The sequence below is a fragment of the Patiria miniata genome, unplaced genomic scaffold, assembly GCF_015706575.1.
Source record: "Patiria miniata isolate m_02_andy unplaced genomic scaffold, ASM1570657v1 HiC_scaffold_13, whole genome shotgun sequence".
In the NCBI taxonomy this organism is placed as follows: domain Eukaryota; kingdom Metazoa; phylum Echinodermata; class Asteroidea; order Valvatida; family Asterinidae; genus Patiria; species Patiria miniata.
Genome location: NW_024037051.1, coordinates 2,628,292 through 2,645,255, shown reverse-complemented (window position 1 = coordinate 2,645,255; position 16,964 = coordinate 2,628,292). Strand labels below are relative to the sequence as shown.

Below are 16,964 nucleotides of genomic sequence, written 5' to 3'. Positions count from 1 at the left end.
AAGCTCTTCTATATAGCAGGAACTTTGTTGATCAGTAGAAGGCCATCCCATAATGATATTCACATCAGGTGTCTTGATCTTTTGGGTCAGATGTGTCACCAATATATTTTAAGAAATGAACTGATATACGATCGAGGGCGGAAAAAAAGCTCTTCTATATAGCAGGAACTTTGTTGATCAGTAGAAGGCCATCCCATAATGATATTCACATCAGGTGTCTTGATCTTTTGGGTCAGATGTGTCATGAATATATTCTTAGAAAATGAACTGTATATAGGGGACCTGTATATAGGGGCTTGAAATTCTGCCTTGCCTGCATTCTGTGGATTGCGGTTCCCAGGGATTGTCTCAACCATGTATAGTTTGGTGAGCCGAAGAGGCCGGTGCGTCTGCCTCCTATTCCTTGTTGCTATCATAACTTTTTGCCGGGCGCAGGAGCTCAGCTCGTCATGTAAGTAAGATACCCTACTTCGAATCACCAATTGCTTTCATTAGCTGCTTCGGCTGTACAGCCAAAGCAGGCATTGTTTCTGTTTGTGTGTTTTTCTCCGTTTTTAAACTTCTTTTCAGTACTGGTTCTCGGTGTGTGTGTTCAAGAGCTGTTCGCGATTTGTTTACGAGTTACTCGACTGCAAAACATTCGGGGAGCGACGAATCCTCCTGCCCAGCGTAATATAGGTTTTCCTGGCCGAATTCGGCAAAACAGCAGTCAAATCCATCAACGTGCGTGCATTCGTTTCCGAGCGATTTTTCTCAGGTCGTTGCTCTCGTGCTTCATCTTCAAACTTTGAGCCTTCAATTTCGTTTGCAGACTTTGAATTGTGTACTTTCACGCATTCAATTTAGAACTAGCTGCAATCAATTAAACGATATAGCCGTCATTCGATTTCGCGCCGGGTGACTAGAAGGAGAATTTTCTCCCGAATTTTACTTTTGTTTTCGTCTATGGGCAATACTGATTTTTCGCACTTCTAGCCTTCAAATTTGAGAAGGAAAGTACAATGTTTATGAGAAAAAACTGACATGGACAATGATTATATTGACTAAATGGAGTTTACAATTTGTTATTTTTACATGCAACAAACACACACCCACACACATATATACTGAAATTTGTATTCTTGTGAAGACATTTCTTTGTTCTCGTGTAGTAAAGTTTTCGAGTTTGAAAGTGAAGTTTCAAAATGCTCTTATTTAAACCAGAATTAATTTCCTTGGCTAAAATTTGGACTTAATATCCCTTTTCTAAAACTTTTCCATTTGCGACGAATCAACCCACCTTGGAAATTCCTAGTTTTCGAGTAAAATCCATATATCTTTTTCGTGAAAATCTTGTGGTATTCATCTATAGAAATTGTCCTGTGGAGACGTATACAATCTTTTGTTCCCTATTGTACACACGTCTCCAGAGGGCACGGTGTATCAGATCACACCCACCCACGTTTATTTATGTGTAATGTGCTAATTCAGATTACTCGGAATTTGTTCGCAATGGGTTTATTTTCTTCATTTATCACATTTTGCAAGTACTTCTTTGTCTCTCCATTTTTCATTCATCTTTTGTTTCTCCTTTGTATTTGCATGCCCCCCTTTTTCATTCATTGATCATTTCTGTAACTAATATATACTTTGGGCTGTTATATTTCATTTTACTTAGGTGTTATTCTGTCTTTTCATAATTATTCAAAAAGAAACAAATTACGTGCTGAGAAGACAGAACAAGTTCTTCCTTCGGCGGCAATTCATCAGTGTAAATGAGATCTGTTTGTAAACTACACGCTGTCTTTCGTAGTATAATTTGCATATTGTTCAAACAGAACCAAATACGAATTTGAAGATTAACATTAAATGAAAACATTGCACGAATGTCACATCACAAATGCTTGCCTTTTCACAAAATTGAATGTCCAAAACGCCCTTCGCGGAGTGTCCACGCGAATTTCAACGTTCTTTGGATGTTTTTTCCCAAAATTGAATTCTGACTCTTCAATTCTGTATGAACAAATGTGTGCAATCGTGTAATCATAAGGTTAAATTGAATGATTGTGCTCTTTGAATGATGATCTAGTTCGTCAATCAATTTCGTCCTAAATTGAATGAACCTATCGTTAATTCGGATGCTAAGTTATCGAAGTTGGGCAGGAAAACCTATAGTAATACTAAGGTTTGGGTCGCTTTCGGTTTTGCGTTTGCGATTTTTGGGTCGGGTCGGGTTGGATAAGCCATCATGTGAAAAACCCGAAATAAACCGATATTTACCGAAATAAAACGAAACGTTCGAAAATTCAAGCGGCGCAATAAGTTAGGCAAGTTCGAGCAAGGACCAGTGGTTAACTAGTGGTCAGTTCGTGACGTACCTAGCACATGCACACTGAAGTTGAAGTGCGAACGACTCTAGTCGAACTATTGTCATGTCAACAACCGTAAAAAAAAATGGCGGTCGCACAATATTATTCAACACTTGTTGTTTCTCTTTATTTGAAATAATATTTTTTGTTGATACTCTCTAAATTCCAAAGAGTGAAAATTCACTTCATTCGAGTGAAGATTTACTCCCACAGTCGGAAACTAGGGACTGGACGTTTTAGAGTTAAATTTCTTCAATCTAAATGATCGATCGAGTTTTCACTCGAGCTTCGACTGAAGTGGTTCATTATTCAGACTATTTTAATCGAAAATGAGAGTGATTTTCACTCTAAAATGTTTAGTCCCTAATTTCACTCTTTGGAATTTAGAGAGTCAGTAGATGGTCCCCTTTGCACTATACTATGGAAATTGCTATTGATAACCAGCTATAAATCGTTGCGCGACCAGCCGCGGTAGGCTGGTTCCAAATAGTCGACTAGCGTAGTCAACCATCGTCGACTAGATAGAGTTAACCACTATGGTTAACTATGGTTTAACCATTGGTCAACAATAATTCTTGCGCGCACCGTCAATCCTCCGCGCGAATGTGCCTAACTATGTTGCACAGTCCATAACGGGTAGGACCACCAGTAAGTCACATTATTCTTCTGTTACTGAGAGACGACGGTTTTTACCCGACGCTGGCAAGTATACAGGCAAAAAAAGCGGACACATTTACCCAAACCAGATACTTGCAGGTTTTTTTTTTTTCTTGTCGGTTCGGGTCCCGGCGTATGGTGCTGACTTCGGTCGGATTTGGGAAGTTCGATCGGTTGCTGTCCGGATTCACTATTTATGCTTTTTTGGGTCGGTTTGGCCTGGTCAACCCGACCCGATGCACAACATTACACACATCTTTGTTTTCGTGAATATGAAAGGCCTCATGGGCGTCGCCAGGATTTTTTCTAGGGGGGGGGGGGGCAAAGCACATTTCCCCACCCCCCCCCCAAAAAAAACCCTAACTAGTTTCCAGCATTCCCCCCCATTGCCCCCCCCATTAAATTAACAACAATATGACTTTGCGCCTTTTTTTTTTCTCCCCCCCCCCTTTTGTGCTTTTCCGAGGGGGCAAGCGCCCCCTTTCCCCCTCCCCCCGCGCCGCCCATGAGTACGGTATGTTAAAACCCAACTTGGTGTACAAGTTGAAGGCTTACTCTTTACAACTGAACGTGTTTTGATCTGTTATTAATGCTGTAACCGTTATTGCCTTGGTGTTAATTATATAGGGTATTGGGTGCAATTAGGGCAGCCCTGCAAGCTTGCGGCACGTGTCTCCCGTTGTATCACCCGGCAAATACTTTGATATTTTCCGTTGTGATATTTGTTTTTTTATGAACTAGCTTCCAGCTCCAGTGGGGATGGTTACCCTGCGCATTTACCATGCATGGACAACCACCGCCGGATATATTTCCACGGGGAAACCTTGAAGACGACCAGGTGTTCGTCCTGCACGTGTAACAACTCCACTCTCAGTTGTATGTTCGAGTCCTGCGGGCCGGCAACATGTGACAACCCAGTAGGATTTCCGGGCGTCTGTTGTCCAGTCTGCCCTTACAGTACGTTTTTGTTCTTTAAAAAGACTCATCTGCTTTAACCCTAAAAGGGCCGGGTTATTTTTTTACAATCTCAAAGGGTTTGGAATTATGGCTAATTAATAATTCATATGTACGAATGGCAATTCTGCTCTGTGTACACGACATATATGCGAAAATCCAGTTTTCACTGCGCGTAGCGCAGGGAACAATTTTCGCTACGCGGCAACCCGTGGTCCGATTTTATGTGTTTGGTATCTAATGATGCGCAAAGCTCGAGGCTAAAAAGTCATAACAGCTCGGGTCGCGAAATTTTTTTTTTTTACAGGCTATCGCCTTTAGGGTTAAACTACGGAAGCGTAGAAGGGCCACGAGAAATAAAACAAAATCGAGTTACAATCTCGCCGCGGCGAGATAGTAACTCGCCGTGGCGAGATAGGAACTACATTTTTCTTAATTTCTCTTGTCCCTTCTACGCTTCCGTATTTAACTGTGTTTCACGCCGAAAAAAAGGGGGGAAACAGTCGAACCTCAGCTCTGAGTGAATATAGGTTTCCGGGCTATTTCAAAAGATGTTTCATTCAAATTCACCAATTCTGTCACTGAATTTCACACGCTTTTAACAAAACCAATTAAGTCATTTAACATTCAATTTTAAGGTTTGTTCACCCTCTTTAGTCACCGGGTCGAGTGACAGATCAAATTCGTCATTAGCTGTTGCCGATGGGCAGCATTCAGAGATCAAATTCGTCTTATATAAATCAATTAGACGAATTCGATTTCTGAATAACAAGGTTTTGCGTAGACGAGACGAAATCGAATACCCCGGGGACGAAAACGTACGCTCGTTAGCTTGAATTTGCTTGAACTGAATTTGAAGTTGTCTGACAACAGACGCAATTAATCATTGGAAGTGCACTAAATCGATGTTCCTGGACGAATTTGACTATTAGAAACGGTGAATTCAAATGATAAACGTTTTACAATAACCGGGATATTACTTATAATATTAAAAGCATTATAAACATTAAAAGCACAGTCGTTGGCAGCAGCTTGATGGTTCGGTATTTAAATGGGGCCACCTTAATGCACCTTAACAGAGGTTGTAGGCCTATAGTTTAACCGTTACTCCGTTAGTGAACCGAGTAAATTTAGATCGTGAAAGCATGTCTTGTACCATCGTCACCGACACCACGAACTGACACCCTCTGCATCACACGTGTACAAAAAAAATAAAAAATTCAAATTTTCTTATTGTGCCGATATTAGCAGTTTGTATCATGAAGTTTAACATGACGAAGTTAAAATTGCTGAAATCATCTAAAATAAGCAAATTTTAATGATGAATTTTCAAGAAATTGGTCAATTCTGGTGTTTTTTGTTACCACGAAGTGACACTGCAGAGGGTGTCAGTTCGTGAAAACAAAAATTTACGTGTTTTCGGAGAGTGCGCGCATGCAATAGCGTTAGGGAGTGTCAGTTCGTGAAAACGAAAATTGACGTGTATTTGGAGAGTGCGAGCACGCATGCGCAGTGTGTGCGCGCACTCTCCCAAAATCGTCAATTTTTGTTTTCACGAACTCACTAACGCTATTGCATGCGCGCACTCTCCAAAAACACATAAATTTTCGTTTTCACGAACTGACACCCGTCTTAATCATTTAATTGCTTATTAACTAAGCATATTTTCACAATATAACGTTTATAATTGAGTAGTTAAAGCATTTTCACGTTAAGTGATACTAATACCTCTAAGATAGATAGATTATTTTACTGAGTAAATAAACAAACAATTAAAAGCGTTTTTCTCCGATTTGTATTACTGCAACGCTGACCACCGGGTGTCAGTTAGTGGTGTCGGTGACGAAATATCGTATGTGTTTTGCACCAGAAAAAAAGGCCAAGTGCATTTGATGGCTATTGTGACTTACCTTGGATTATTTTTACTCCGTTAACCTACTGTTGTTTTCATTACTGTAATCCAGATATAACGGTGACAGATGTTGAGCCAGAGGTTGCACCTGGTACCTCAATTCAGCAGGGAACCGAAAACGAAATTATCCTTGATCTGAACGTGGGCTACCTCAACACCAGAGAAACCACGAGCATAGAAGGGGAAGGTCTGTGGACGACCAAGATGTGGATGAGCACCTTTGAAGATGGGTCCAACGAACTCTCCGGCACTGTGGTGGAGGAGGCATTGACCGAGGGACAGCAGTCCAAAAACTTGAAGAAATCGTTAGCTGAGCTCTTTAGAATCCCGGTGATTCGATACACGTTTGACCTGACGGATCACTCTTGTGATGACGCCAAGTACGTCTGTGCCAAATTCAACAAAGGACCAAACGCAGAGGTGCAGAAGGAGTACTTGGACTACCATTTCAAGGCAGTCCCGACTGAGGAGGTTTTAACCGGATGTACTGAAATCACCGAATGTAGAGGTATGCAGGCTCTATTTCCCTTGTAGATATTTAATATATACTTTTTTTTTAAAGTGGAGATTGACACTTAGCCCCACCTCCAAAAAAGTTGGGTTTTTTTAAATCAAAGGACTGTAGTTTTCGCTGCTTGACCTCTACAAATTATTAGGCATACACATGACAAGGATTTTGAAAGCTCGAAATGATTTCGAGCTCAAGAAATGGTAGCACTTGTCTTTAAAGACTAACTAAAATTATAATTATGGCACAAGTTTTCATAGCTACGGCTACTTCATCAGTAACTGTAGCTATCAGCTCAGTCTTTAAAGTGCTACATTCTCTGTATAACTGTAACTAGCAGACATACATGTAAACGGCTGTACTGTATACATCTTGTTCCAATATGAAAGGTCGTTCATACGGTATGTTAATTAAAACCCAATGGTGGTGTAGGTGGTGTACAACTGAAAGTGTTTTGATATTTTGTTATACAGGTTGAGTAAAAAAAAACACCAAATAGCGGGAACATTTTTGTAATGAAGTTCTGCATGTAACACTTTCAAAATCTAGGATATAAAATCCCAATTAATAAGCTTTCTTTTAGTGCAAGAAACATTCAAATCACTCACGTACTTTTCAAGTTACGGGATATGAAACACAAACACCGTTTTAAAGTTCTGTCCCCGGATCACAAAAAGACGGTCAGTGTTCTTCCAGCAAGACGAACAATTAACGTACATCCATATGTGAATTGTGTTCGTTTTGCTGAAAGAACACTTACCTTTTGGTTTTTTTGCGGGGGGGGGGGGGCAGCCGTGCAAACTTGAGGCCTGTGTCTCCCCTTTTATACCGCTCAGTCCATACTTTGATGTATATCTCATTAAAGTATTGTCATAGTTGTATTGAATTTGGTTGTTAAAACATTGATTGCTTCCCTTTTTCATTCTTCTATTATTTGCTGCAAAAGAGGCAACATTTTTTTCGTTCCGACTTTTACTATGTATTTTCTAGCTTTACTGCCATGCAAGGACAACAGCAACTGGATTTCTCTCCACGGGGAAACCTACAAGATGACTAAGTGTTCGTCCTGCACGTGCAACAATGGCATTCTCAGCTGCATGATTGAGTCCTGTCCACCAGCACATTGTAGAAACCCAATGCGATTTGCGGATGTCTGTTGTCGAGTCTGCCCTTACAGTACGTTGTTATCTTTAAAAAGTTGTAAAAAAACAAATTCCTTGGTATAGCAAGGGGCCTTATATCACTGAATTTTCGCAAATGTCCTTCAATGCAGGAAACTAATAGCACGTGACTCACTCGCTCAGTTGCGTATGGGGGGGGTGTTAAAACAGCTCTGTCTCAATTCCATCTTCCAAATTGGGGCGCACTTCAAAAGAAATCCGCCGGGGGGGGGGGGGCAAGGTGCCCCCCCCCCCCCCCCCCCCCCCCCCCCCCCCCCCCCCCCCCCCCCCCCCCGCGGATACGCCACTGCCATGTGTTGCCTGCCGAACAAAGGGGGGAACACATCCTTCGTGTATTACATCTATTGAACAAGGTTTACGGTCAAAGCTCTGAGGAAATATTTTGTGCACAAAATCGTATGTGTTTTGCACCAGAAAAAAAAGGCCAAGTGCATTTGATAGCTATTGTGACTTACCTTGGATTATCTTTACTCCGTTAACCTACTGTTGTATTCATTACTGTAATCCAGATATAACGGTGACCGATGTTGAGCCAGAGGTCGCACCTGGTACCTCAATTCAGCAGGAAACCGAAAACGAAATTATCCTTGATCTGAACGTGGGCTACCTCAACACCAGAGAAACCACGAGCATAGAAGGGGAAGGTCTGTGGACGACCAAGATGTGGATGAGCACCTTTGAAGATGGGTCCAACGAACTCTCCGGCACTGTGGTGGAGGAGGCATTGACCGAGGGACAGCAGTCCAAAAACTTGAAGAAATCGTCAGCTGAGCTCTTTAGAATCCCGGGGATTCGATACACGTTTGACCTGACGGATCACTCTTGTGATGACGCCAAGTACGTCTGTGCCAAATTCAACAAAGGACCAAACGCAGAGGTGGAGAAGGACTACTTGGACTACCATTTCAAGGCAGTCCCGACAGAGGAGGTTTTAACCGGATGTACGGAAATCACCGACTGTAGAGGTATGCAGGCTCTATTTACTTTGTACATATAAAAAAAGAAAAGAAAGAATTATAGCCCCATCTAAAAAAGGGGTCTGTGAAATCACATGACCGTAGGGGATGCGCTGCGTGACCCCTACAAACTATTAGGCATAGACATGAAAGGATTTTGAACTCATGAATTGATTTGAGGTCAAAAAAGTACCTTCGAGACTAAATAAAATTAAACTGAGGGCATAAGCTACAGCTACTTCATCAGTAACTGTAGAGCTTTTGCCATAAAGTGCTACATTTTCTGATAACTGTATTTAGCAGAAACACGGATGTATACATCTTTGTTCCTATGAAGGCCGTTCATATAGGTGTGTTAAAACCAAAATGGTGGTGTACAACTTAAAAGTGTTTTGATCTGTTATTCGTTGTGTGTGTACTTGCCGTGGTGATACTTTTGGAGAGTTTTCGCTGCAATAAGTGCAGCCCCGTAAACTTGAGATCTGTGTACACACGCAACCCGTAGTTTGAAGTATTTCTCATCAGAGAATGGTCATAAATATTTATGACCAATCTCTGATGACAAGATGGAGGCAATCAATGTTCTGATTCAATTTGGTTGTTAGAACATTGATTGCCTCCATTTTCTATTTGCTGCTGAGAGACAATATATTTTGTTCATTAATTGTCCCCCTAGTTTTCGAGCGTTATCCGCAGCGACTCCCCTGCATGGACAACAGCAACCGGACTTCTCTCCACGGGGAAACCTACAAGCTATCTACGTGTTCGTCCTGCACGTGCAACAATGCCATTCTCAGCTGCATGTTTGAGTCCTGCCTTGAACCAACAACCTGTAGAAACCCAATGGGATTTCCAGGCGTCTGTTGTCGAGTCTGCCCTTACAGTACGTTTTTATCTTTAAAATGTTGCAAAAAAATTACACGTGACTCACCAACTTTGTACTGTGTTTCCTGCAAAACAAAGGGGGCGGGGACCACATCGTACTTGTTGTATTACACCTATTGCACAAGGGTTTCGTTCACAGCTCTGAGTAAATTATTTTATGGACAAAACATCCAACACGCAGTCGTTGGCAGCAGTTGGACGATTGGTGCTTAAATGGGACGTGCATTGTACCTTAACAGCAGTGTACCCAAGTTTTGTTAGGGAAATTACGACTGAGTTATGGGGACTTTCTGCTGTCCTCACTAAATAAAACAAGTATCTGCTTCTGACAAAGTGTTGCACACATAGCGAATGTGAAGTTACGGGCACCGTTCCATATAAGAGAAAAAATCCACTTTTAATTTATTTGACTGAACAAGCTGGTCGGCACCATTAAGAACGTGCAGGTACGTCATAGATTCGTCATCGATTTTTGAGGGAAATTTGGGGGTAAAATGACGATGACCGCGACAAAACGCAATACGAAAATAAAAATGGCGATCACCGCGATGTACCCTGAACATACCCTTAGAACTATGGGGCTCCGCCCAAGCGGTACCTTGACCGTGCAAGGCGCGCTGAATTGCACTGCACCAACCCTAACCCGCTTATGAAAATTGTAATTGCAACCCCAAGAAACTGTTCAAAATTACAAAAAAAGGGGTAATAATAAATTGAGAGATGTCAGCTTTAGGTTAAAAAGGTCATTTTTGAATGGTAAAAAACACCCTTGACTCTTATGATCGAAAGTAAAGGGGGCCCCGTAACTACATGATCGCTGTACATATTGTTATAATTTGAAACTTTTCTTTTGTTGTTTTTTTAAGACGTGACTGTGAATCAGGTGACACCGGTGCTTCCCGGCTCTCAGTCCATCCAAGAAGGTCGAGCGGAGAACGATCTGTCAGTCAACCTAGACGTGCTGTACGCCAACACCAGAGAGACAACCAGCGTCGCTGGCCAAAGCCTGTGGAAGTCCTCCATGTGGATGAGCAGTCAGGAGGATGGCGCGGTCCAGCTCCCCGGCACCCTGGTGGAGCAAGTCCTAACAGAAGGCCAACAGTCCCAGGACCTCAAGAAACGAGGCTTTTTCTCCAGAAACTTCAACATCAACGACATCCGTTACCAGGTGGACATGTCGGATCTGACCTGCGACGAGGCCCGCTATCTCTGCGCCAAGTTCATGAAGGGGGACAACCCGGAGGTGCAGAAATCCTTTCTGGAATTCCACTTTGAGGCAAGGCCCAGTGAAGATGTGTTGACGGGATGCAGTCCAATTGAGGATTGCAAAGGTTTGTCAATCAACTTTTCAAATTTGTTACGTAGCTTACGTGGCTGCGTGACTACTACTAATAAGGCATAAGCATGTAAAGGATATTGAGCACACGAATAGTTTCGAGCACAAGAAATATTTTATTTCGAGCGCACAAAATAATGGAAGGAAATTCAAAACGTCTTTTTGTATAAAGGAGGCAAATTGTCTATCCTTTGTCTTCCGTACAGGTATTCCTACATCACTGAGCGGATCTAAGATAGCCGGTTTGCTGAGGATTGGGATGAAGGTCGTACGTGGATCAGACTGGAAGTGGGGTGATCAGGTATACATCTGAATTTGGCTCATTTACTCTTGGGAGGGCGTTGTCACCCCGGGGAGGGGGGGGGGTTGGGGAGAAGAAACATTTAAACAATTTTCAGAGACTCGACCCCCGCAACGTGCAGCATTGTGACCACCGAACTAGCGTGCTACGCTAGGTCGGTGCCAAGCGATGCCAAGCTTTTTTGCCGTGAAATCTAAACTACATAGAGTTATTTCAAATCACATGACAATTTTATTCAATCACGTGCTGTGTTTCCGCATGCGTATTATGGCGGGGGACTTTGCTCACCTGCAGACGATAATGTTCGCTCCGGGACAGGGCGATGGCTACACTTGTTATTGTGAGGGCGGTGTGTTTTGATTAATGTGTCAGAAAAAAATTGCGTCGCCTCTTTCTCAGTTCTTGTACAACAACAAGCCAGCTAAGTTCGGGTCTTTACCGACTGTGGACCCAGTGGCTTCAACTGACATTGCTGTTCGTAAAAATTCCCGGCTTATCTTTATGGATTTTATACTGTGGTTTGGTTCGGTTGGACTTGACCTTAATTTTGTTGAGGTCGGGTCGTTAAGGGATTGGCTAAGGCTTGGCCAGGGCCCGGTACATTATCCTCATGAAAAAATGTTTGGCTACGTATCCATTCCTGAGCCTACAATTGGAATCCATTTTACGCTACACGTGACGGGTATGGTAGCTAGGATGGTTTTATCTTTATGCTTCAGTAGGGCCTGCATATGATTGATCTTGGTTTACTGACGAATATATCGGTCACTCTGTTTAGCATTGTGTTATTAATTTTGTGGTTGACTGTATAGTTGGTCGACTTCATGAGCGGTGATCCGGGGAGACAGGTAGCATGCATCCCCTTTATATTTTGTGTTGTTGGGGGGGGGGGGGGGGGAGGGGGCGCCAATGGCAAAGTTCCCACTAATTCATCCAAATGAACTACCCGTATTTTGTCACAATACTATTCTACTATAAGGCTACGATACCTTGCTCATCCAACTCCCATGTAACGTATTCTGCGAGGAATTGACGTAAAATAAGTATTATGTTGACCAAAAGAAATAACCCGACTGGTGGTTAGACGTACCCGTTTTGAAGTATTAAACGTACATTATCTTGTGCTTATTGAGGCTTTGCTGTCGACTCAAAATCACAACTCTCTTTATGTCAGGACGGTAGTCCGCCGGGAGAGGGCAGCATCGTCAGTGAACTAAGGAGTGACGGCTGGATTACCGTACGATGGGACGCAACGGGGCGCAGAGAGGGTTACCGAATGGGAGCAGGCGGCAAGTACGACCTGAAGCTTGTTGACCCTGCGTCTCTGGATGGATCGGATCGGTTGGCGAATGGCGATGACGAATTCAGCGGAGGGGCCATTCCACACGAAGGGAGTGGCCTGTGATGGGTCTGAGAGTCAACTGGCTGACTGCCCGTCCCGTTTCTTGAAGAAACGGGCTTGTAGCCACGCCCAAGATGTTGGCGCCATCTGTAGTCAGAAGTAAACTGTTCAGACGCAAGCATTTATTACGGTTTGAGATGATTTTATACTCAAGCAAAGGTAGTCGGAAAAATAATATTCAGCGAGCTAAAAGTGTAAAATTTATAGCCGTGTAACATTTCGTATTCCTTATACAGGGCGAGTCAAAAAGAAAGCGACCTGGATTAAATTTGATGCACCAATGAAGAATGTCATAAAAGGGAATGTTCTTCCACTCATCTGAAAAAAATTAGTGAAATTGATCTGAGCAAGCAGAAACTATGCATTTTTTACCGAAAATATCCTTTTTTATGGCTGTCCATGGAATGCCAGTGGAAGCTATTGAGTTGAGTGAGAATTAAAGATTATGAACAGGCATTCAAATACATTTGAGATTTTAATCATTGAGTCAAGACTGACATTTTTGAATATGAGGAACAAGTCAAACCCACCCCCCCCCCAAATATTGATGGCGATTTTTGTCTGTTTCCTTTGCAAGATTTCATTCGTAGATCATGAAGGTGGAAACGTCCATGTTTCACTGTTTTCATCAATTTGTAAAAACGGTAAATGATAAGGTGGACTATTTGACATAACTTTGGACTAAAGTTTGCAAATAACGTGAAAATTTCAGAGTTACTAAACAATAACATGTATTTTATCCCTATGGTTTTTTTATGGAATGGAGCGAGCCACGTATTTTTTTTTTTTATATTTTGTTCTAATTCGGTCACTTTTTTTTTTTTTACCCGCCCTGTATATTGGACGTTTCGATGACTTATATAATGGAATCACACAGTGCTATAAGTACTGTTTTAATAACTATTAGATTTATGGTACGCATTGCGCAACTTGTAACTAACGCTTTCTAGCTCAAATTAAAGCTTTAGAAATTTAACAGTTCCCGAACATTTTGTATTCTGCGCAATTTGATATCCGTCATTCTAAATGTTCGTTTTATTCCTTAAAGCCAAACAAAAATAAGTCTCCGGTTTCTGGTATGCGCGCGCGTCGCCGTAGCCATGCGCGTCGGCAAAATGAAACAGTTTTTTTTTCAATGAAAGATGATGTATCGAAACCGCCAAACTCACTGGTTTGACTGGAATCCTGCTGCTGCACAGTTTTAACGTGTTTTTAGATGGGGTTATGATCAAGAATAAGCTTTATGTGGCCTCTCTGGACTCCCATATATTTGCACTAAGTTTAGTCGGGCACCATTTTGCAGTCATCAGCCGACATTTGAAGCAAAAAAAAAAAACAAGTTAAAAAAAAAAGCCGCGTCGCCGCACCACTTTTTTGGGCAAGCTCCATACCAGAAACCAGATACTTTTTTTGGCCTAACACAGCGTTATTCTGTCAAAGACTTCATCAATTTTATTTTCCTCAAAATCGTTGGCCCAAAATCGTTGTCTAGCCCCCCCCAAAATAAATTCCGAAACGTTCTCCCACTAAAGAAGAAATAGCCATGACAAGGGTGCATTAGTTAATATAGTGTGAATGATTTTAGGATTTTATTGGCGCTCCCCATTGAAAATATGGCATGAGCCCCCCCCCCCCCCCCCCCCCCCCCCCCCCCCCCCCCCCCCCCCACCTATTGATTTTCGGAGGCCTTTTCTAGAACCGCGCCTGCGTTGGCCTTTCGCCAAAAAACCTCCTGTCTGAGAGTGATGGGATTGTTGACGAATGATCGTGATAATAAACTGGGGAATAAAATAGACAAATGATTTCAATTGCTAATGTCTCCAGTCTAATTTATCAAGAATTTCATCATTTCTCTTCCACGGGGACTGGAATTGTGTGCGTCACAATACACCGGAAGTCGACAAGTCGCGTATACTATGTTTTGTGATTCATTAGGTTACAGACCAGTAAATAAACTTCCATAGACCCCAATGGTAAATACTCCCAACTCCCCAAGGTGTTCGAGACACACATCAAATTAAAGCTTATTTCATCATCTTTCAATTTCTTTTCAATTTTTTGGGGTCAACTGATGACTTTTAGGAGAAATTTCCATCCGAAGATGATCACCCCTGAAAATAGTCCTGAAGCCCATCGCCATTTTGAAAAACGATGCCTACACTCCATTGCAAAATAGCGCTTTAAGGGCCCCCAATTTCATCCAAATTGAACGGAACTACAAGTTCACAGTCCTGTAGACCTGTACACGGCTTCCACTTGTATTTTTTACAAACCCTCAAGTTCATGGCCAACAGCATGCTCAAATACTGAATATTTTGAGGGTATGCAAATCGTGATTTGGACGGCGTAGACAATTTCGGACCGATTTACTGGTCTGCAACCATCAAGGCGCAGTACATTCTCCTCTCAATTCGCGAACACTTCCAACAAATCTACGTATTAATTAAGGTAAATTTACAAGTTGTGTTAAACATAAAGACATGGAAAATAAACACTGCATTGACAAATGGTAGTTTTTTATATATCTGTAAAGTCTCTTTTTGGTTTATTTCGTAATCAGAAACATTTATTCGAAACAACTTGTGAGTACAAAAAAGTTCAAATTGGGTACAAACGACAAAAAAAAAAAATTCAAAATAGGTCCACTGCCTTATCTGATGTATCTGGTTTCATATGGTGTTGAGTGTGACTTGATGTCGACTTTTTTTAAAGCGAAATTATAAGGCGAAGTCACTTTTTAAATAATTAGGAAAACCAAAACAAACCAACCATCCAATCAACCAACCAACAAACAAACACACATACATACATACATACATACATAAAATAAATGAAAACAATATAAATCTCTATATACACATTCTATAGACCAATCCGGGCATGCTGTCAATTCTATCACGAAGGCCCCCTTCAATGGCGAAAGCATTGTGTTAGCTATTGTTCAGATAATCCGAAATGGGGAATTAGCATTGCGCAATAGCTTGCACAATGCTTTCGACATTGAAGGGGGCCTCGTGTACAGTGATCACGTGCCCTGATTCGTCTATGCCTTAGCAGATAATGAATGAAAGTTTACACAATTTGGAATGTAATGCGAATTATTGGGCAAGCTATACTATAGGTTTTCCCGGCTATTTTGAAACATTTTTCATTCAAATTCACAAACTGTAACATTCAGTTTTGTCTGAGAACAAAATTCACACGCTTTTACCAAAGCGAATTAGTCACTTACCATTCAATTCCAAAGTTCGGTCACCACATTTAAACACACTGTGGCAGTATTCAGAGAATGGCAGTATTTAGAGATTAAATTCGTCTTATGCCAATCAATTTAAAATTGCTAAGTAAATTAGTCTGGCGTGGGTTATTTACCATGTTCCTTGTGCCCGAGGTCCATACAACAAAGTTTCTAACCAGGACAGGATACGAATTAATCCTTTGAATATGATGCCATGGACTACGTCCAAGTGGCTGCAACTTTGGGCATTAAAAGAGTGAAAAAATAAAGATGACCATGTGAAAAAACAGTCGATGACCCTTATTTTACTTTGTTATATTGTACCTACGAGTCAATGACATTTCTTTTTCAAGGAAAATCGATTAAAAAACAAGCAACATTTGTGAGTAACAGGGAAAGTAAAAGAAAAAAAATGTTGCGAAATTGAACAAACTTTAAATTGTGTGGCAAAAGACGAATTTGATTTCTGAATAAAACTGTTCGGCGTAGACGAGACGAAATCAAATACTCCTCGCCGAAAATGGGCGTTGGCGGATTGAATTCGATTGAACAACAATGGAAATGGTATGACAAAAGACGAAATTAAACATTGGAAGTATTTACTAAGTCGATGTTGAATGACGAACTGGAATATTAAAAACGGTGAATACGAATGATACAAGTTTTAAAATAGCCGGGAAAACCACTATTAGTTTACCTGTTCTATGTTTACCTATTTGTAGCCTATTGGTATTGTTTGTGTGCAAACCATGATTATATATACATTGTACTCTGCGATTAGGATATCATCACTGCTCTAATAAAGCTGTTTTCTCTGTTGCTCATGACTGTTTTGGTGTTGGTGTGTGTATATTGATCACTTACATTGCTAAATTTTAAAGGATAAACTGTATTAGTGCATTACTATTTACAGCAGCTGCAATTAAGTTTGTGCAATACGGACGTAGTGAGGGCAATGCAGAAAGGGGGTATACCTCGCCGTAGATTGGAATGTGCCCCTTTAATAGCTGATCCCCAGGTCCGCTTTTGCTTTGTTAAATCGTGACTTGGATACTGCAATTGTATAAATCTAGAACGGTCACGTGTCAAGTTTCTACAATACATTGTATTTAAATACACATAATTCAACACCACTCAAATACCGTCTGGCACAATATTCGTGTCAAAAAGGTATAGTGCAGTAATCAAAAAAATAAAAATAACGACGATTAATTTCTTATACAGTAACTAACACCTTTCAATAGCTATTTGGCTTATGGCAGGCGCGGTTCTACAGGGGGGGGGGG

General features: G+C 41.4%; 1 protein-coding gene across 1 annotated transcript; it reads left to right on the top strand.

Moving 5' to 3' along the window:
* Positions 1-216: 216 nt before the first annotated feature.
* Positions 217-12,651, top strand: LOC119719775. The gene is made up of 9 exons (XM_038189267.1): positions 217-451; positions 3,747-3,962; positions 5,924-6,379; positions 7,370-7,555; positions 8,070-8,525; positions 9,193-9,399; positions 10,268-10,732; positions 10,944-11,038; positions 12,213-12,651. Exons 1-9 carry the CDS (start codon positions 355-357, stop codon positions 12,441-12,443), a joined length of 2,409 nt encoding a protein of 802 aa, XP_038045195.1. The 5' UTR covers positions 217-354; the 3' UTR covers positions 12,444-12,651.
* Positions 12,652-16,964: the final 4,313 nt, after the last annotated feature.